General features: G+C 35.4%; 1 protein-coding gene across 1 annotated transcript in view; it reads left to right on the top strand.

The window, feature by feature from the left end:
- Positions 1 to 14,474: 14,474 nt before the first annotated feature.
- LOC145322218 (venom carboxylesterase-6-like) overlaps positions 14,475 to 15,422 on the top strand; it is a 46,613-nt gene continuing 45,665 nt past the window's right edge. Inside the window, exon 1 of the mRNA XM_080164074.1 lies at positions 14,475 to 14,533. Within this exon, the coding sequence (XP_080020200.1) occupies positions 14,532 to 14,533 (2 nt within the window). The 5' untranslated portion in view covers positions 14,475 to 14,531. The remainder of the gene's footprint in view (positions 14,534 to 15,422) is intronic.

Raw genomic sequence — 15,422 nt, 5'->3', positions numbered from 1 at the left:
CAATGGACTGTTCATTACGCTAGTCTCCAAAGTTTTATACTAACGTTTTCTTTTTCGTTGACCTAACAACTATGGGGACTTTTGATTTGTTGGTTAAGTAAGTTGAGTGTTCAAACGTTTTAACCACAAATTTTTATCTATTTAAGGAGTCATTATGTGTATCAGCAATTTACAGTTTGTATTTTTTCAAAATTGTATTGCTATTTTGTGTAGGCTTCGTTGAAACACATGTAAATAAATAGCCTCATACCAATAAGGCCTCCCTCATGACCTCCATCAAGGAGGTATTCTGTTTCCTGGACGGACAGAGATATGCTAAGGGGGGGGGGGGGGTTTAATGCAACCATCTCGTAATCAGTGATTAAAGGGCACTTAGAATTCGAATTTCGGTCTGAAATTTTGCATGAGTAATCCTTGGTAGGTCTATTTTCCCTAAATCGAACAAAAAGTTGGAAAAGTAACGGCTGGCGGCTGGCAGCTCAGCCGTTTAGCCGTTTTTTGCCTATTTTCAGGGCAAATTCATCATTTATTACGTAGGAATCAACTTTTAAAAACACACTTTTGGTTTAATTCAAGGTAAATGATAGCAATAACCATTTTTTAAATTTCTAGTACCAGCTGCTAAACGGCTAGAACCGGCTGAAAACGGCTGGGAGCTGCCAAGAGTATGAAGGGTAGATATGGCTTGTGACGTATCTAGGGGTAGGTTTTTATGGGTGCTGAGCTCAAAAATACTACCAAAAATTATGGTGGCCCATCCATATGGCAGCTGGGTAACAGCTGCAGCTCAGCTGGGAGCGGCCAAGAGTAGAATGAGTACATAGGGCTTGTGACGTGTCTAGGGGTAGGTTTTGATGGGTGCTGAGCTCAAAAATACTACTAAAAATAGTGGCGGCCCGTCCATATGGCGGCTGGGTAACAGCAGCAGCTCAGCTGGCAGCGGCCAAGAGTAGAATGAGTAGATAGGGCTTGTGACGTGTCTAGGGGCAGGTTTTTATGGGTGCTGAGCTCAAAATTGCTACCTAAAATAGTGGCGGCCCATCCATATGGCAGCTGGGTAACAGCTGCAGCTCAGCTGGCAGCGGCCAAGAGTAGAAGGAGTAGAATGAGTACATAAGGCTTGAGACGTGTCTAGGGGTAGGTTTTTATGGGTGCTGACCTCAAAAATACTACCAAAAATAGTGGCGGCCCAACCATATGGCAGCCGGGTAACAGCTGCAGCTCAGCTGGGAGTGGCCAAGAGTAGAATGAGAAGATAGGGCTTGTGACGTGTCTAGGGGTAGGTTTTTATGAATGCTGAGCTCAAAATTACTACCAATAATAGTTGCGGCCCATCCATTTTGCAGCTGAGTAACAGCTGCAGCTCAGCTGGGAGCAGCCAAGAGTAGAATTAGTACATATAGCTTGTGACGTGTCAAGGAGTAGGTTTTTATGATTGCTAAGCTCAAAAACAATACCAAAAATAGTGGTGGCCCATCCATATGGTTGCTGGGTAACAGCTGCAGCTGTGCAGTAGCCGTTTTTTGGGACTATTGAAGGATAACCAAATATTGAATATTTCAGTATTGATTAAGTTGTTAAACAGCTGAAATTGGCTAAGAACAGTTACCAACAGATAAAAGTCAAAGTTTAAGACATAGCTTGTGATGTGTCAAGGAGGATATCAAAAAATTTATTATTTCAGTAGAATTAAACTTCTCCCAAATAACATTATAACTTTATTTCATGGACATATTACTAGTAACACTTTTTTAATTTCTACATTTCACTGAATACTATCAAAAACGTCTGAAAAAAAGTTATCAACAGCCAAAAGTATATGTTATAGATATAGCGTAGTATATGAAATTTCTAGGGGTAGGTTTTTAACTTTTTATGGGGGTGTTGAGCTCAAAAATACTACTGATAATAGTGGGGGCCCATCAATATGGCCGTTGGGTAACAGCTACATCTGAGCAGCAGCTGTTACCCTAATGCCATATGGATGGGCCTTTCTATTTTAAGGGATTATTGATAAGCTTGGCACCTATAAATCTTACCCAACACATTACAAGCTATGTCTTTAACTTTTACTTTTATCTGTTGGTAACTGTTCCCAGCCAATTTCAGCTGTTTAACAACTAAATCAATACTGAAATATTCAATATTTGGTTATCCTTCAATAGTCCCAGAAAGTGCTTAGAGCTGAGTCTTAAACAACGGCTTACTGCACAGCTGCAGCTGTTACCCAGCAACCATATGGATGGGCCACCACTATTTTTGGTAGTTTTTTTTGAGCTTAGCACCCATAAAAACCTACCCCTTGACAAGTCAAAAGCCCTATGTACTCCTTTTACTCTTGGCTGCTCCCAGCTGAGCTGCAGCTGTTTTCCAGCTTCAATATGGATGGGCCGCCATTATTTTTGGTAGTCTTTTTGAGCTTAGCACCCATAAAAACCTACCCCCAGACACGCCACAATCCCTATGTACTCATTCTACTCTTGGCCGCTCCTAGCTGAGCTGAAGCTGTTACCCAGCTGCCATATGGATGGGCCGCCACTATTTTTGGTAGCAATTTTGAGCTCAGCACCCATAAAAACCTGACCTTAGACACGTCACAAGCCCTATCTACTCATTCTACTCTTGGCCGCTGCCAGCTGAGCTGCAGCTGTTACCCAGCCGCCATATGGATGGGCCGCCACTATTTTTGGTAGCATTTTTGAGCCCAGCACCCATAAAAACCTACCCCTAGACACGTCACAAGCCCTATCTACTCATTCTACTCTTGGCCGCTGCCAGCTGAGCTGCAGTTGTTACCCAGGGGGGGGGGGTTTTAATGCAACCATCTCGTAATCAGTGATTAAATGGCACTTAGAATTCGAATTTTGATCTGAAATTTTGCATGAGTAATCCTTGGTAGGTCTATTTTCCCTAAATCGAACAAAAAGTTGGAAAAGTAACGGCTGGCGGCTGGCAGCTCAGCCGTCTAGCCGTTTTTTGCCTATTTTCAGGGCAAATTCATCATTTATTACGTAGGAATCAACTTTTAAAAACACATTTTTGGTTTAATTCAAGGTAAATGATAGCAATAACCATTTTTTAAATTTCTAGTACCAACTGCTAAACGGCTAGAACCGGCTGAAAACGGCTGGGATCTGCCAAGAGTATGAAGGGTAGATATGGCTTGTGACGTATCTAGGGGTAGGTTTTTATGGCTGCTGAGCTCAAAAATACTACCAAAAATAGTGGCCGCTCATCCATATGGCAGCTGGGTAACAGCTGCAGCTCAGCTGGGAGCGGCCAAGAGTAGAATGAGTAGATAGGGCTCGTGACGTGTCTAGGGGTAGGTTTTTATGGGTGCTGAGCTCAAAAATACTACCAAAAATAGTGGCGGCCCATCCATATGGCAGCTGGGTAACAACTGCAGCTCAGCTGGCAGCGGCCAAGAGTAGAATGAGTAGATAGGGCTTGTGACGTGTCTAGGGGTAGGTTTTTATGGGTGCTGGGCTCAAAAATGCTACCAAAAATAGTGGCGGCCCATCCATATGGCGGCTGGGACACAGCTGCAGCTCAGCTAAGAGCGGCCAAGAGTAGAATGAGTAGATAGGGCTTGTGACGTGTCTAGGGGTAGGTTTTTATGGGTGCTGACCTCAAAAATACTACTAAAAATAGTGGCGGCCCATCCATATGTCGGCTGGGTAACAGCTGCAGCTCAGCTGGCAGCGGTCAAGAGTAGAATGAGTAGATAGGGCTTGTGACGTGTCTAAGGTCAGGTTTTTATGGGTGCTGAGCTCAAAATTGCTACCAAAAATAGTGGCGGCCCATCCATATGGCAGCTGGGTAACAGCTTCAGCTCAGCTAGGAGCGGCCAAGAGTAGAATGAGTACATAGGGATTATGGCGTGTCTGGGGGTAGGTTTTTATGGGTGCTAAGCTCAAAAAGACTACCAAAAATAATGGCGGCCCATCCATATTGAAGCTGGAAAACAGCTGCAGCTCAGCTGGGAGCAGCCAAGAGTAAAAGGAGTACATAGGGCTTTTGACTTGTCAAGGGGTAGGTTTTTATGGGTGCTAAGCTCAAAAAAAACTACCAAAAATAGTGGTGGCCCATCCATATGGTTGCTGGGTAACAGCTGCAGCTGTGCAGTAAGCCGTTGTTTAAGACTCAGCTCTAAGCACTTTCTGGGACTATTGAAGGATAACCAAATATTGAATATTTCAGTATTGATTTAGTTGTTAAACAGCTGAAATTGGCTGGGAACAGTTACCAACAGATAAAAGTAAAAGTTAAAGACATAGCTTGTAATGTGTTGGGTAAGATTTATAGGTGCCAAGCTTATCAATAATCCCTTAAAATAGAAAGGCCCATCCATATGGCATTAGGGTAACAGCTGCTGCTCAGATGTAGCTGTTACCCAACGGCCATATTGATGGGCCCCCACTATTATCAGTAGTATTTTTGAGCTCAACACCCCCATAAAAAGTTAAAAACCTACCCCTAGAAATTTCATATACTACGCTATATCTATAACATATACTTTTGGCTGTTGATAACTTTTTTTTCAGACGTTTTTGGTAGTATTCAGTGAAATGTAGAAATTAAAAAAGTGTTACTAGTAATATGTCCATGAAATAAAGTTATAATGTTATTTGGGAGAAGTTTAATTCTACTGAAATAATAATTTTTTTGATATCCTCCTTGACACATCACAAGCTATGTCTTAAACTTTGACTTTTATCTGTTGGTAACTGTTCTTAGCCAATTTCAGCTGTTTAACAACTTAATCAATACTGAAATATTCAATATTTGGTTATCCTTCAATAGTCCCAAAAAACGGCTACTGCACAGCTGCAGCTGTTACCCAGCAACCATATGGATGGGCCACCACTATTTTTGGTATTGTTTTTGAGCTTAGCAATCATAAAAACCTACTCCTTGACACGTCACAAGCTATATGTACTAATTCTACTCTTGGCTGCTCCCAGCTGAGCTGCAGCTGTTACTCAGCTGCAATATGGATGGGCCGCCACTATTATTGGTAGTAATTTTGAGCTCAGCATTCATAAAAACCTACCCCTAGACACGTCACAAGCCCTATCTTCTCATTCTACTCTTGGCCACTCCCAGCTGAGCTGCAGCTGTTACCCGGCTGCCATATGGTTGGGCCGCCACTATTTTTGGTAGTATTTTTGAGGTCAGCACCCATAAAAACCTACCCCTAGACACGTCTCAAGCCTTATGTACTCATTCTACTCCTTCTACTCTTGGCCGCTGCCAGCTGAGCTGCAGCTGTTACCCAGCTGCCATATGGATGGGCCGCCACTATTTTAGGTAGCAATTTTGAGCTCAGCACCCATAAAAACCTGCCCCTAGACACGTCACAAGCCCTATCTACTCATTCTACTCTTGGCCGCTGCCAGCTGAGCTGCAGCTGTTACCCAGCCGCCATATGGACGGGCCGCCACTATTTTTAGTAGTATTTTTGAGCTCAGCACCCATCAAAACCTACCCCTAGACACGTCACAAGCCCTATGTACTCATTCTACTCTTGGCCGCTCCCAGCTGAGCTGCAGCTGTTACCCAGCTGCCATATGGATGGGCCACCATAATTTTTGGTAGTATTTTTGAGCTCAGCACCCATAAAAACCTACCCCTAGATACGTCACAAGCCATATCTACCCTTCATACTCTTGGCAGCTCCCAGCCGTTTTCAGCCGGTTCTAGCCGTTTAGCAGCTGGTACTAGAAATTTAAAAAATGGTTATTGCTATCATTTACCTTGAATTAAATCAAAAGTGTGTTTTTAAAAGTTGATTCCTACGTAATAAATGATGAATTTGCCCTGAAAATAGGCAAAAAACGGCTAAACGGCTGAGCTGCCAGCCGCCAGCCGTTACTTTTCCAACTTTTTGTTCGATTTAGGGAAAATAGACCTACCAAGGATTACTCATGCAAAATTTCAGACCGAAATTCGAATTCTAAGTGCCCTTTAATCACTGATTACGAGATGGTTGCATTAAAACCCCCCCCCCCCCCCTTAGAGCCTGCAAGTGGTTCAGAGGCTGTATTATGGCCAACAGCGGTTATATTGGTTATTTTGATTAAATGTATAACTTACACATGTACGCTAGTCCAGATTTGATTTTCAATACAAATATTGAAAAATTATTGATTTGTTTGTTGTTTTTTGTAAAGAAAAAAATACGCCTCACCCTGTATATTAGATTAGATTAGACAGTTTATATAATTCTGTTAGAAAATTTAATGCTAGAATATTTTTTAATTGGTTAAATATCATATTGTAAATTTGATTTATTTAATTGCATATTTTGTAAATAAATGGTATTATATAATAATTTGATTTCTCGTATTCATTCGAATCCGGTGGATAGGAACCGGTTCTCATCCATACGAAAAAACTATGTCTAGCATCGTATTATATCCAGTTTTCTACGAATATAGAAATGTACAATCATAAGATTAAAACTAGTTTTTTTAGCCCCGAGGTGCCGGAGGCACCGGCTAAAAAAACATTCTATATCCGCGAAAAACCGTTTATTTTACGATACTAGAAATAACTTTTAAATAATCCTTATATTAAAATAAAAATATGTCTGTATGTTTGTGTGTACAGAAGGATCTCGCTAATCAGTCAACCGATATGGTTCTCCTTTACAGGGTAGCTTAGCTTCAAAAGGTCCAGGGAGGGTTTATAACTAAATTATGGGAGGGTAACACCACCTTCCCAAGAGAAATCGACCCTAGAAAAAAATTATACCTCTCATTTTTTTCTTGCTACTTTTTCTTTTTAAAAACACAATTGAAAATGGAGAGGTCGACTTCCCCCCCTCTGTAAGCGCCTCTAAAGGCATCTAGGGGCGTAGTTGCTAGTATAATATAAAGTCTGGCCGAGATACAGTCGTTTTATTTATAAATATTCCAATCTTCTTTGCATACTAATCAGTAATCATTATAAGATTTATCGGCCTATTGATTATTATTTCACAGTGTATATTCTCGCTTTTAATAATTCATTTTGACTAGCAGAAATTGTTTAATATTTAATTTTAAGATTAAAACTTTTTTCAAATGTTTCAAAATATGTAATACAAATTATGGAACTTTAAAAAAAGATTAGATTTATGACATTACCAAACTTTAGAACAGCTTAAAAGACCCAGCTGTTGCATAAAGTTATAAAAAACTTTATAGATTCGCTGCTCTGTTGCCGAGCCCAATCAGACTGGTATATATTACCTTTTACATTTTTTTTTCGAGACACCATGTATAATGTTTTGTTTTTAATTTTTATCTTCTTTGTAATTCACTAAACCTCCCCTAAATTATATTTAAGTTTAAAATTGATAGAACATTTTCTGTAATTTGAAGATCTATCGGTCCAGTGGTTTTATAGGTTCTAGGTAGAAAACATACACCAGACGGATTTACAGACACATAACTATCTAATACAATTTTAGATATGTATAAATTGTTAAAATCTTTAGGTTTGATAATTTTTCAATTATATTTTTTACTAGAAAATGTTTTTTTCTAATTGGTAGGAAAATTTACAACTTTGATTTAATGCTATTACAAAATTTTGTAACTTTTTCTGTATAAATAAATTTGGACAAAAAAACTGCGTAATTAAAAGGTACTTTGACTGGGTTTTACTTAAAGTATCTGAAACGGGCATCTTTTTTTAAAAGCGAAGCTTTTCTATAATTAGGGTCGGTCCGTCCGTCCGTCCGTCCGTCCGTACGTCCGTCCGTCCGAGATAGATAGCTTTTATTCGTTAATTTAGGCATGTTAGAATTGTCCTATCGATTTCAAACTTTGCATGATGATTCCTGTAGTAGTTGGGTACGATTTAGAAAGCGTAGCAACTCTATAATCATTACCAGAATGTCCGTACGTCCATTTTAAACATGTTGATTTTTCTACTTTTTTAACAACAAATTTTCAAGTGTTTTAATTATCCGTTTGATCTGATTTTTGGTATATTGATTCCTGGGACAACAAAGAACAATATTATAAGCGAAGCAACTCTATAATCAAGTCCAAAAATGTAAGTATGTCCATAAATATTATCCTGTTTTTAAGCAGTTTTTCAACAAATTTACCTACAATTTTGATTCGACATTTATACATTTATGTTCCGATTTTTCAGTTCAGATACTATACAAGTGTTAATGTCCGTTTGTCCTACCATTTCAGTGCTTCGCTTTTATGGATGTTGTCATCCTTGTTATATATAAATCTAGATAAGGCTTTGTGGATTATCGCCATTTTATCTGTTGGAGAGATGTCGGATTCGCGTCCCCAGACCGCATCAATACTAAAGCAATGAAGGTAGAATATACGTGGATATAATGACAGAGGGAAAATTTTTTATCAATTTAGGATGCTACTTTCCCTGTCATTTATTAGTCAGTTTGTTCATCCAGTAGGAGGGGAGTTTCACTTTATTAGAGTACATGATAATCTGACATAATATCCAAATAATCATAAATGAACTAGAACTGTATAAAATAGTACCAACTGCCGCCCGTTCAGGCGTTAGATATTTGGAGTAAGAGAAGTGGAAAGGCTTAGCCATAAATTAGGTATTGACAAGTGATCCTTAACATGGCCTTTGATAGTTCAATGACTGGGAGTCATCCTTTGACTCTAATTTAATTGAAATGTTCCTTTTATTTGATATGACTTTAGTCATTGCAGATATAGTGCAATATTTGTGTTTCGATCTAAAAAAGTCGCAACAAAATTGCGATTAAAAATCACGCAACCTTTACTCTCCACCCATAAAGTTTTAGTATAAATTATCTAATTCTACAAGTCTAATCTTATCTTAATTGTCAAGGGAATTTATGGGAAGAATTGAAACTTGAATCCACGTCATACTAAAGACGCAAAAATCGTTCTCTACAGATTATTTTGGTATAATAATTTTATGGATAGTAGTAGTAATGACGCCTTTTAAACAGCCAGTACAAACTGAAATACGATCTGTATACGGGAAATTAATACTCAGTACTAATTCTTCACAAATTAAACAATAATAATAAGAATTCATTCTTAGATACAAAAAATATAGTTTGGCGGTAAAAAGTGGTTTTTGAAAGTGAAGCCACTCTTTGTGATTTTTTTCGGCAGATATTACAGATATGTAAAAAAAAAAGATTTATTGAGATTCATTTGAACGATGGTTTTTGTGAAGATTCCTGTGTCCCATAAGAATTTGCTTCTGAAATTTCCCAAGAAGATTCCCCCAACGAATAAGCAACTCATCTATAACTTACGGGGTGCTGCCAATTCTAACACTAGCAAATATATAGTCATTGTATTTATTACAACAGTTAGTGTGTTTTTGTCAATTTCGTTTTTTGCTGTATTTTTGGAAATATTTTCTTTTCCAATGTCAAAATTACACCTTTACCGCTGTCATAAACACAGTTTTATTGTCATTTTCACACATGAAATTCAATGACTTATACTGTTAATTCTGTTTCGGCGTTTTAGGATAGTATGATTAATATCATTTTTGTGCTAGATGTTTTTCTTTACTCTTGACGTAAATTTTTTTTGCATACTTTCAACTTATAAAATAATTAAATATTTTATGTGCAAATCTTTAAATTTACATAAAGATAAAGATTAGTTAAGATAATGACATCTTCTTATAAAATAGAGCGTTTCTCCTTTTAGAGATATTAGTGTAATTCCTTACATCTGATTAAAAATTTAGGTACGTTGGAATTGTCGTTTTCACTCCGTTTTCACCTATGATAAGCTTCAGGGAAGAAGAGAACCATATCGGTTAATCGGTTAACGAGATCCTTGCTACACACACACCCAAAAAGCACAGACATCCTATTTATTTTATATACTGATTACATTTAGTGAACATCACTAGAAATTTTTCAATATTTTTACAGAAAAGATTTATTTTAAACTAAACCTTTTGTTACTGCGCTACTTATGAAAATACTTGCCCTCGTCAATTTTACATTAGAGAAGCTATTCTACAACCCCCTTGTTTATTATTTTAGAGGAGATGGAATACGCAAGGTTGCTTTGAAAGATAGACGGCTGATGGTTTAAGGTAAGATTTGAGCTACCAATGAACATCCATGATATAAAAAAAATCTTTTGGTCAGTCGATCATTTGGCTATGCTTTTGAGATGTACTATTTTTAAAGTGGAAATGGATATTATTTAGATGCTATTAGAGATAGAAAGCTTAAGTTTTATGAAAAGATTCTAATGAACAATAAGAATCTGACTCAAATGGTCTGTCGATTTTGCTATAAAATGTAGTGACCAATAGGCGGTTTCTTCCGTAATACTTTTCTTTTAGATATATTTATAAGGGAATAGGATCATGGAAAGAAAACGTAGTAGCGAGTTTAGTCGTAAATGTTTAACTAAAATGACATATCAAAAGCTACTGTGAAAGTGAAATTACGACGAAACCCGCTACTTTCCATGATCCGGGAAATGTGATTTATTTCGCTTACTAGTAAGTTGTCATTCTTGTTTTGTAATAGATGTAATTTTATATTGGTAAAACATATCATGAATTTCGGTGAAATAAATAGTCAAATTACAAAATTAATTAAATAATATATCTTCATTTTATACATATTATTCTTTTGCTGTAGATTTTTTTTTAAATATTATCTTATGTCATTTTGTATGCCTAAATTATTATCCCTATAAAATCTTTAAAAGTAGGTAAATGAATAAATCTTGAATAAAATTTTTAGGGAAGCTTCAAATTGCACCTTATAACTAGTTCAGAACAAAACATTTCTACGTTCAGAACCTAATATAATTGCTTTGTTGTTAAAAATCAAATGAGAACAATTATTTTTCTCGTATTCATTCGAATCCTGTGGATAGGAACCGGTTTTCATCCATACGAAAAAACTATGTCTAGCATCGTATTATATCCAGTTTTCTACGAATATAAAAATGTACAATCATAAGATTAAAACCAGTTTTTTAGCCCGTGCCTTCGGCACCTCGGGGCTAAAAAAATGGTTTTTAACTTATAACTGTACATTCTATATCCTCGGAAAGCTGTTTATAATAGGATGCGAGAAATAACTATTCTTGCCTAAGATGACGTGTAAAACAAGAATTCCTTGCCAAAAAATGGCAATACTTAAAAATGCAAATGATCAATGCTAATGAAAGACAATCCTTTAAAAATCCAGTTTCTCTCCCCCTTCAAGTTGAATGACTGACGCTTCTCTGCGTTTCGTGACAAATCTAGTAGTTTCCTATTTTTTAAGTTCTGTATCTATCTTGAAAACCCCCTCCTCATAAATCTCCAATGTTAGGTAGAACAATTTCTGTCTGTATATATGAAGTTTAAGGTTTCGGTAACCGCTGACAATGGCCATATTAGGGTTTTAGGTTATTTTTTTACAGGGAGTGAGACAACCCCCACCAACAAATGCCTCTCTTCTCCCTCCCAAAAAAAAGACAGGTAATTTTCAAGAAAGACTACAAAAAGAGAAGAAGAGACACAAACTTTTATAGAGTAGAATTGTTTTTTTTACAAACAGTGCAGCGCAGGAAAAATTTAATGGTGCCTATTCAAAGTTAAAAGGAATTTGTTAAAGATCCTTCAATAGAAACCTGTTGTCTCATCCCTCCCTCCCTTTTTGATGTCTATGGTTGTTTACCCCTCCTTCTAATTCTTTTTCTAAAGCCCCTAAAGGTCTATTTCCCTCTCAATTATCTGAAATTTTTGAAATCGTAGTTTTATTTTAAAAGTCCAATAAATCCATTTTATGCTTTGTTTTATTACAGTTTTAAAATCAGAGGCTTGCTGTTTTTAATTTAACTAAGTAGACAGTGCAGCGCCTAGTGTGCGTGCGTACACCTTACAATACCACGTAAGCACGCACTCACACACACACCCATCATACACAAAATCATACACAAAGCGCATACCGGCATCAAAATCTAGGGGAAACCAATTTCCCACCTCCAAGTCTACTCCGCTCCCCTTTCCAACCCCCCAAACCCCCCTGTTTCGACCATTGAAGCGTATTTTGCGTCTACCCCATCCCCATTTTACATATCTTTGCTATTCTACCTTTAAAATATGTGCTATAAAAACAGAAAATAAACCATTTTGAAATAAAATTTTAGAATTATTATTTTCTGTTGTAAATAATTTTAAAATAGTTATTTATCGCATTGTATTAGAGACAACTATCCGCAAAAGTAAATTGAAAATTAAAATTAAACTATTATTAAAACTGGTATCAAAATAATAATTTTTCATTTTATTATTCGTAGAGAATTTTCTATAATAAGATACATGATTTTTTTAGTGTGACTTAGAACCGGATAATAATCAAAGCCATGTTGAAATATCTACTTATTCCAAATTGTATTTTACTGAATTTTTTTTATTTGCTATTTTTAAATCTATGCATTATTCTATTAACGCTTTTTAAGGAAGCACTCCTTCCTTGTAAAGTCTCGTACATACATATAGATAGATGGGTTTGTTTGAAGCAGTCAGAGATAACCTGTCAAAGTGAAAATCTCAGTGAAAGTCCATATATTTAACATTGTCTGCTTTTTATAATATTTATTATCATTTAACAGGATACATTTGCAATTCATTTTTTAGGTTAAATATTATGTTGTTGTATATTTCATTTTCCGTACAACGTTTGGTATGCCATAAACATTTACAGTATGCCTTAACTTCCGCATATGATCACATCAAGTAAATTTTTTTGTTTTTGCAAAAAAAAGTACAAAATTTCAAATAATCAAGGAAACTTTCTAAAGTGCATATAAAAAGGGGGACAAATTAAAAAAAGTATCCAAAATGACGATATATTATGATAATCCATTACTATAATATGACGTCATGAAGGATAATTCGACCAAACGTTTATCTCTTTTTTTATAGGCACTATAAAAAAAGCTTCTTTATTAAGGGAAGGTGTTTCATATTGGAAGTTTAAAATGAGGGAAAGGGCAGCTTTAGGTGCTTTTATAATATATGGTTCTGATGATTTTATAACATGATACATGTGATTTGAGGAAATCTATGCACACCCTTTTTTTCAAGGATAAGTGGTCACTGAATACATTTTATGTTATAAAAGTGTGAATCTTCATTTTATATTGTGCATTTTTAGAAGCATCAATTTTACTTTGTTCTCAGATAAAAAAAAATAATATTTATAACTATTTTAAGCTTAAGTTTTACAAGGATAAAAAATCAATGAAAACAACTAGAAGAAATCGGACATACGTACATTGATGATTTTGAAGTATTATTGCTATATCTTAAGAAACTTAAGTTTAGATTAATTGGGATTATATGAACTATCTTACATTTTAAATGGTAATCCTTATAATAAAGTAACAGGATGTTTGTTTGTCTGTGTGTCTGTACCGAAGGATCTCGCTAACCACTGAACCGATCGGGTTCTCCTTAACAGGGTAGATTCTCTTAGGTCCTGGGAAGGTTTATAACTTTTTGGGGGGAGGGTACCACCACCCTCCCAAGAGAAATGACAAAAAAATTTAAAATCTTTTTAATATCTGGAAGACTTCAACGTAACATTAAGAGGTATCCGTAACATAAAGAATTATCGTAGAGACTTTAACAAACAAAAACATTTAAAGTGCCACTAGAGGCCTCTAGGTGTGTAGCCGCTAGTCATAGATATTGTACCTAATTGTACTAAGAATCGAACTTGCAAAAAATATCATGGTTAAAAAACCTATTAAATGTTTGGTAGTAATTACATGTTATTATTCTTCATTTTTACAGGAATGTAATATTGATAATATTATGCCCAAAATATGAATATTGTTGTCATTCTTTCTATTCTTTATGATTATAAGTGACCCTAAAATTAATTAATAAGGGGTTTGCGTGTACTCAGGCGGAAGAAAAAGAAAGTGGGCAAAAAAAACTAGAAATTCTTAACCGATTTCATTAATTTCAATTCACTTATTTTTGCAACAAATATATGAGTTCGTAATGGTGGCAAAGTCCTTTTCGTCTGTAAATTATAGGGATGGCAGTTGATTAATTAATGCATGCTAAAATCGGTTTACATATTTCAAAAAATTGCATGGTGATTCCTAAATAACAAAAGTGTTTTTTAGGACGGTTATGTAAACTGTTATTAGCTTAGCTTCTATTTGATGCGCATCAAAATATATTTTATTTGACAAATATTTGTAAATGTACGTTTGTCCTGTAATACCTTATTTTTAGATTTAATTTTTTATCTGGAAGCTCTTCATAGTGCCTCTAAAAAAGACGACATACAATACAAATTACTAATGATAGGTCAATACACAGACTAATTACCAATGGTAGGCCAGTATGACGTCATTTTCAAAGGCACTATAAAAAGCTTCTTAATATGTTGTCATCCTTCTTGTGTTTAAATCTTTAAAAAAAATAGAAATATTTTTATTATTGTGTTTGTTAAAAGTTTTAGACTTAAATGTATAAAAAGATTGATCTCTGAACAGCTGGGAATAACATCTATCATGTAAGTTTATTTTCAGTAGTGAATCTACTCTATTGCCAGGGTCTGCACGTCCGTATGCAAGATCGAAACAATAAGGTGCTATATGATGTAAATATGATATTTTCTATTCTAATAATTAAAGCTGTATATTTTTTTGACATTTTTTTATAAAATTTTATTTGCATTCGCAAGTCTTTAAATCCATAAACTCTGAAGAGGCTCTAAAATGCAGAAGTACATCTTCCTTATCATTAAGGTCTGCGTATTCCTGTCCGAACCTAAAAAAATCTATCATTTTCCAAATGCTAATGCAAAAACTTTCATTAATTTTTAAAAAATATTTTGAACTTTTGATTACATAAACTGAAAATTATAAAATTTTCATATTTAACTTCCTTTATTACGTTATATTTCATGCCATTTTGCTTCACTGTAAAATGGAAATTGACGCAAAGCATCGCAAATTCAAATAGCGCGAAGCAACTCCACAAAACTTATTGTGCGTTTGTTTATTTATGTTTTTGAACTACTAATGTTTCTACTAAAGATAAATAAGGAAAAATAAAATAAGATTGAAAATGTTACAAAATTTCAACTTTATTTACGACCTAAGAATGTTTAAAATTTTAGCACTACTATTGATAATCCCAAAGTGAAAAAAAAAGATGCAAATTTATTGCCAAAACATCTATACAGAAGATTGCATAAAATTTGCGAACAAATATGCAAGTTCCACGTGTAGTAAGGGTTTATTTAAGCAATCCAACGAGGCACTCCTTAATTTGTCTTGATTTTTTAAAGCTTTTTTAAAAGACTTGTTTTAAATATTGTCTACGTTATCTAAGGGTAGGACTATGGAGTAAATTATAATACAAAGCATAAGAATGTTTGTCTGTCAGTCTGTAGAAGC

The sequence above is a fragment of the Acartia tonsa genome, chromosome 6, assembly GCF_053477335.1.
Source record: "Acartia tonsa isolate MP-2025a chromosome 6, ASM5347733v1, whole genome shotgun sequence".
Taxonomy (NCBI): Eukaryota; Metazoa; Arthropoda; class Copepoda; order Calanoida; family Acartiidae; genus Acartia; species Acartia tonsa.
The sequence above is the reverse complement of the archived record's forward strand: the minus strand, read 5'-3'. Positions and strand labels throughout refer to the sequence as shown.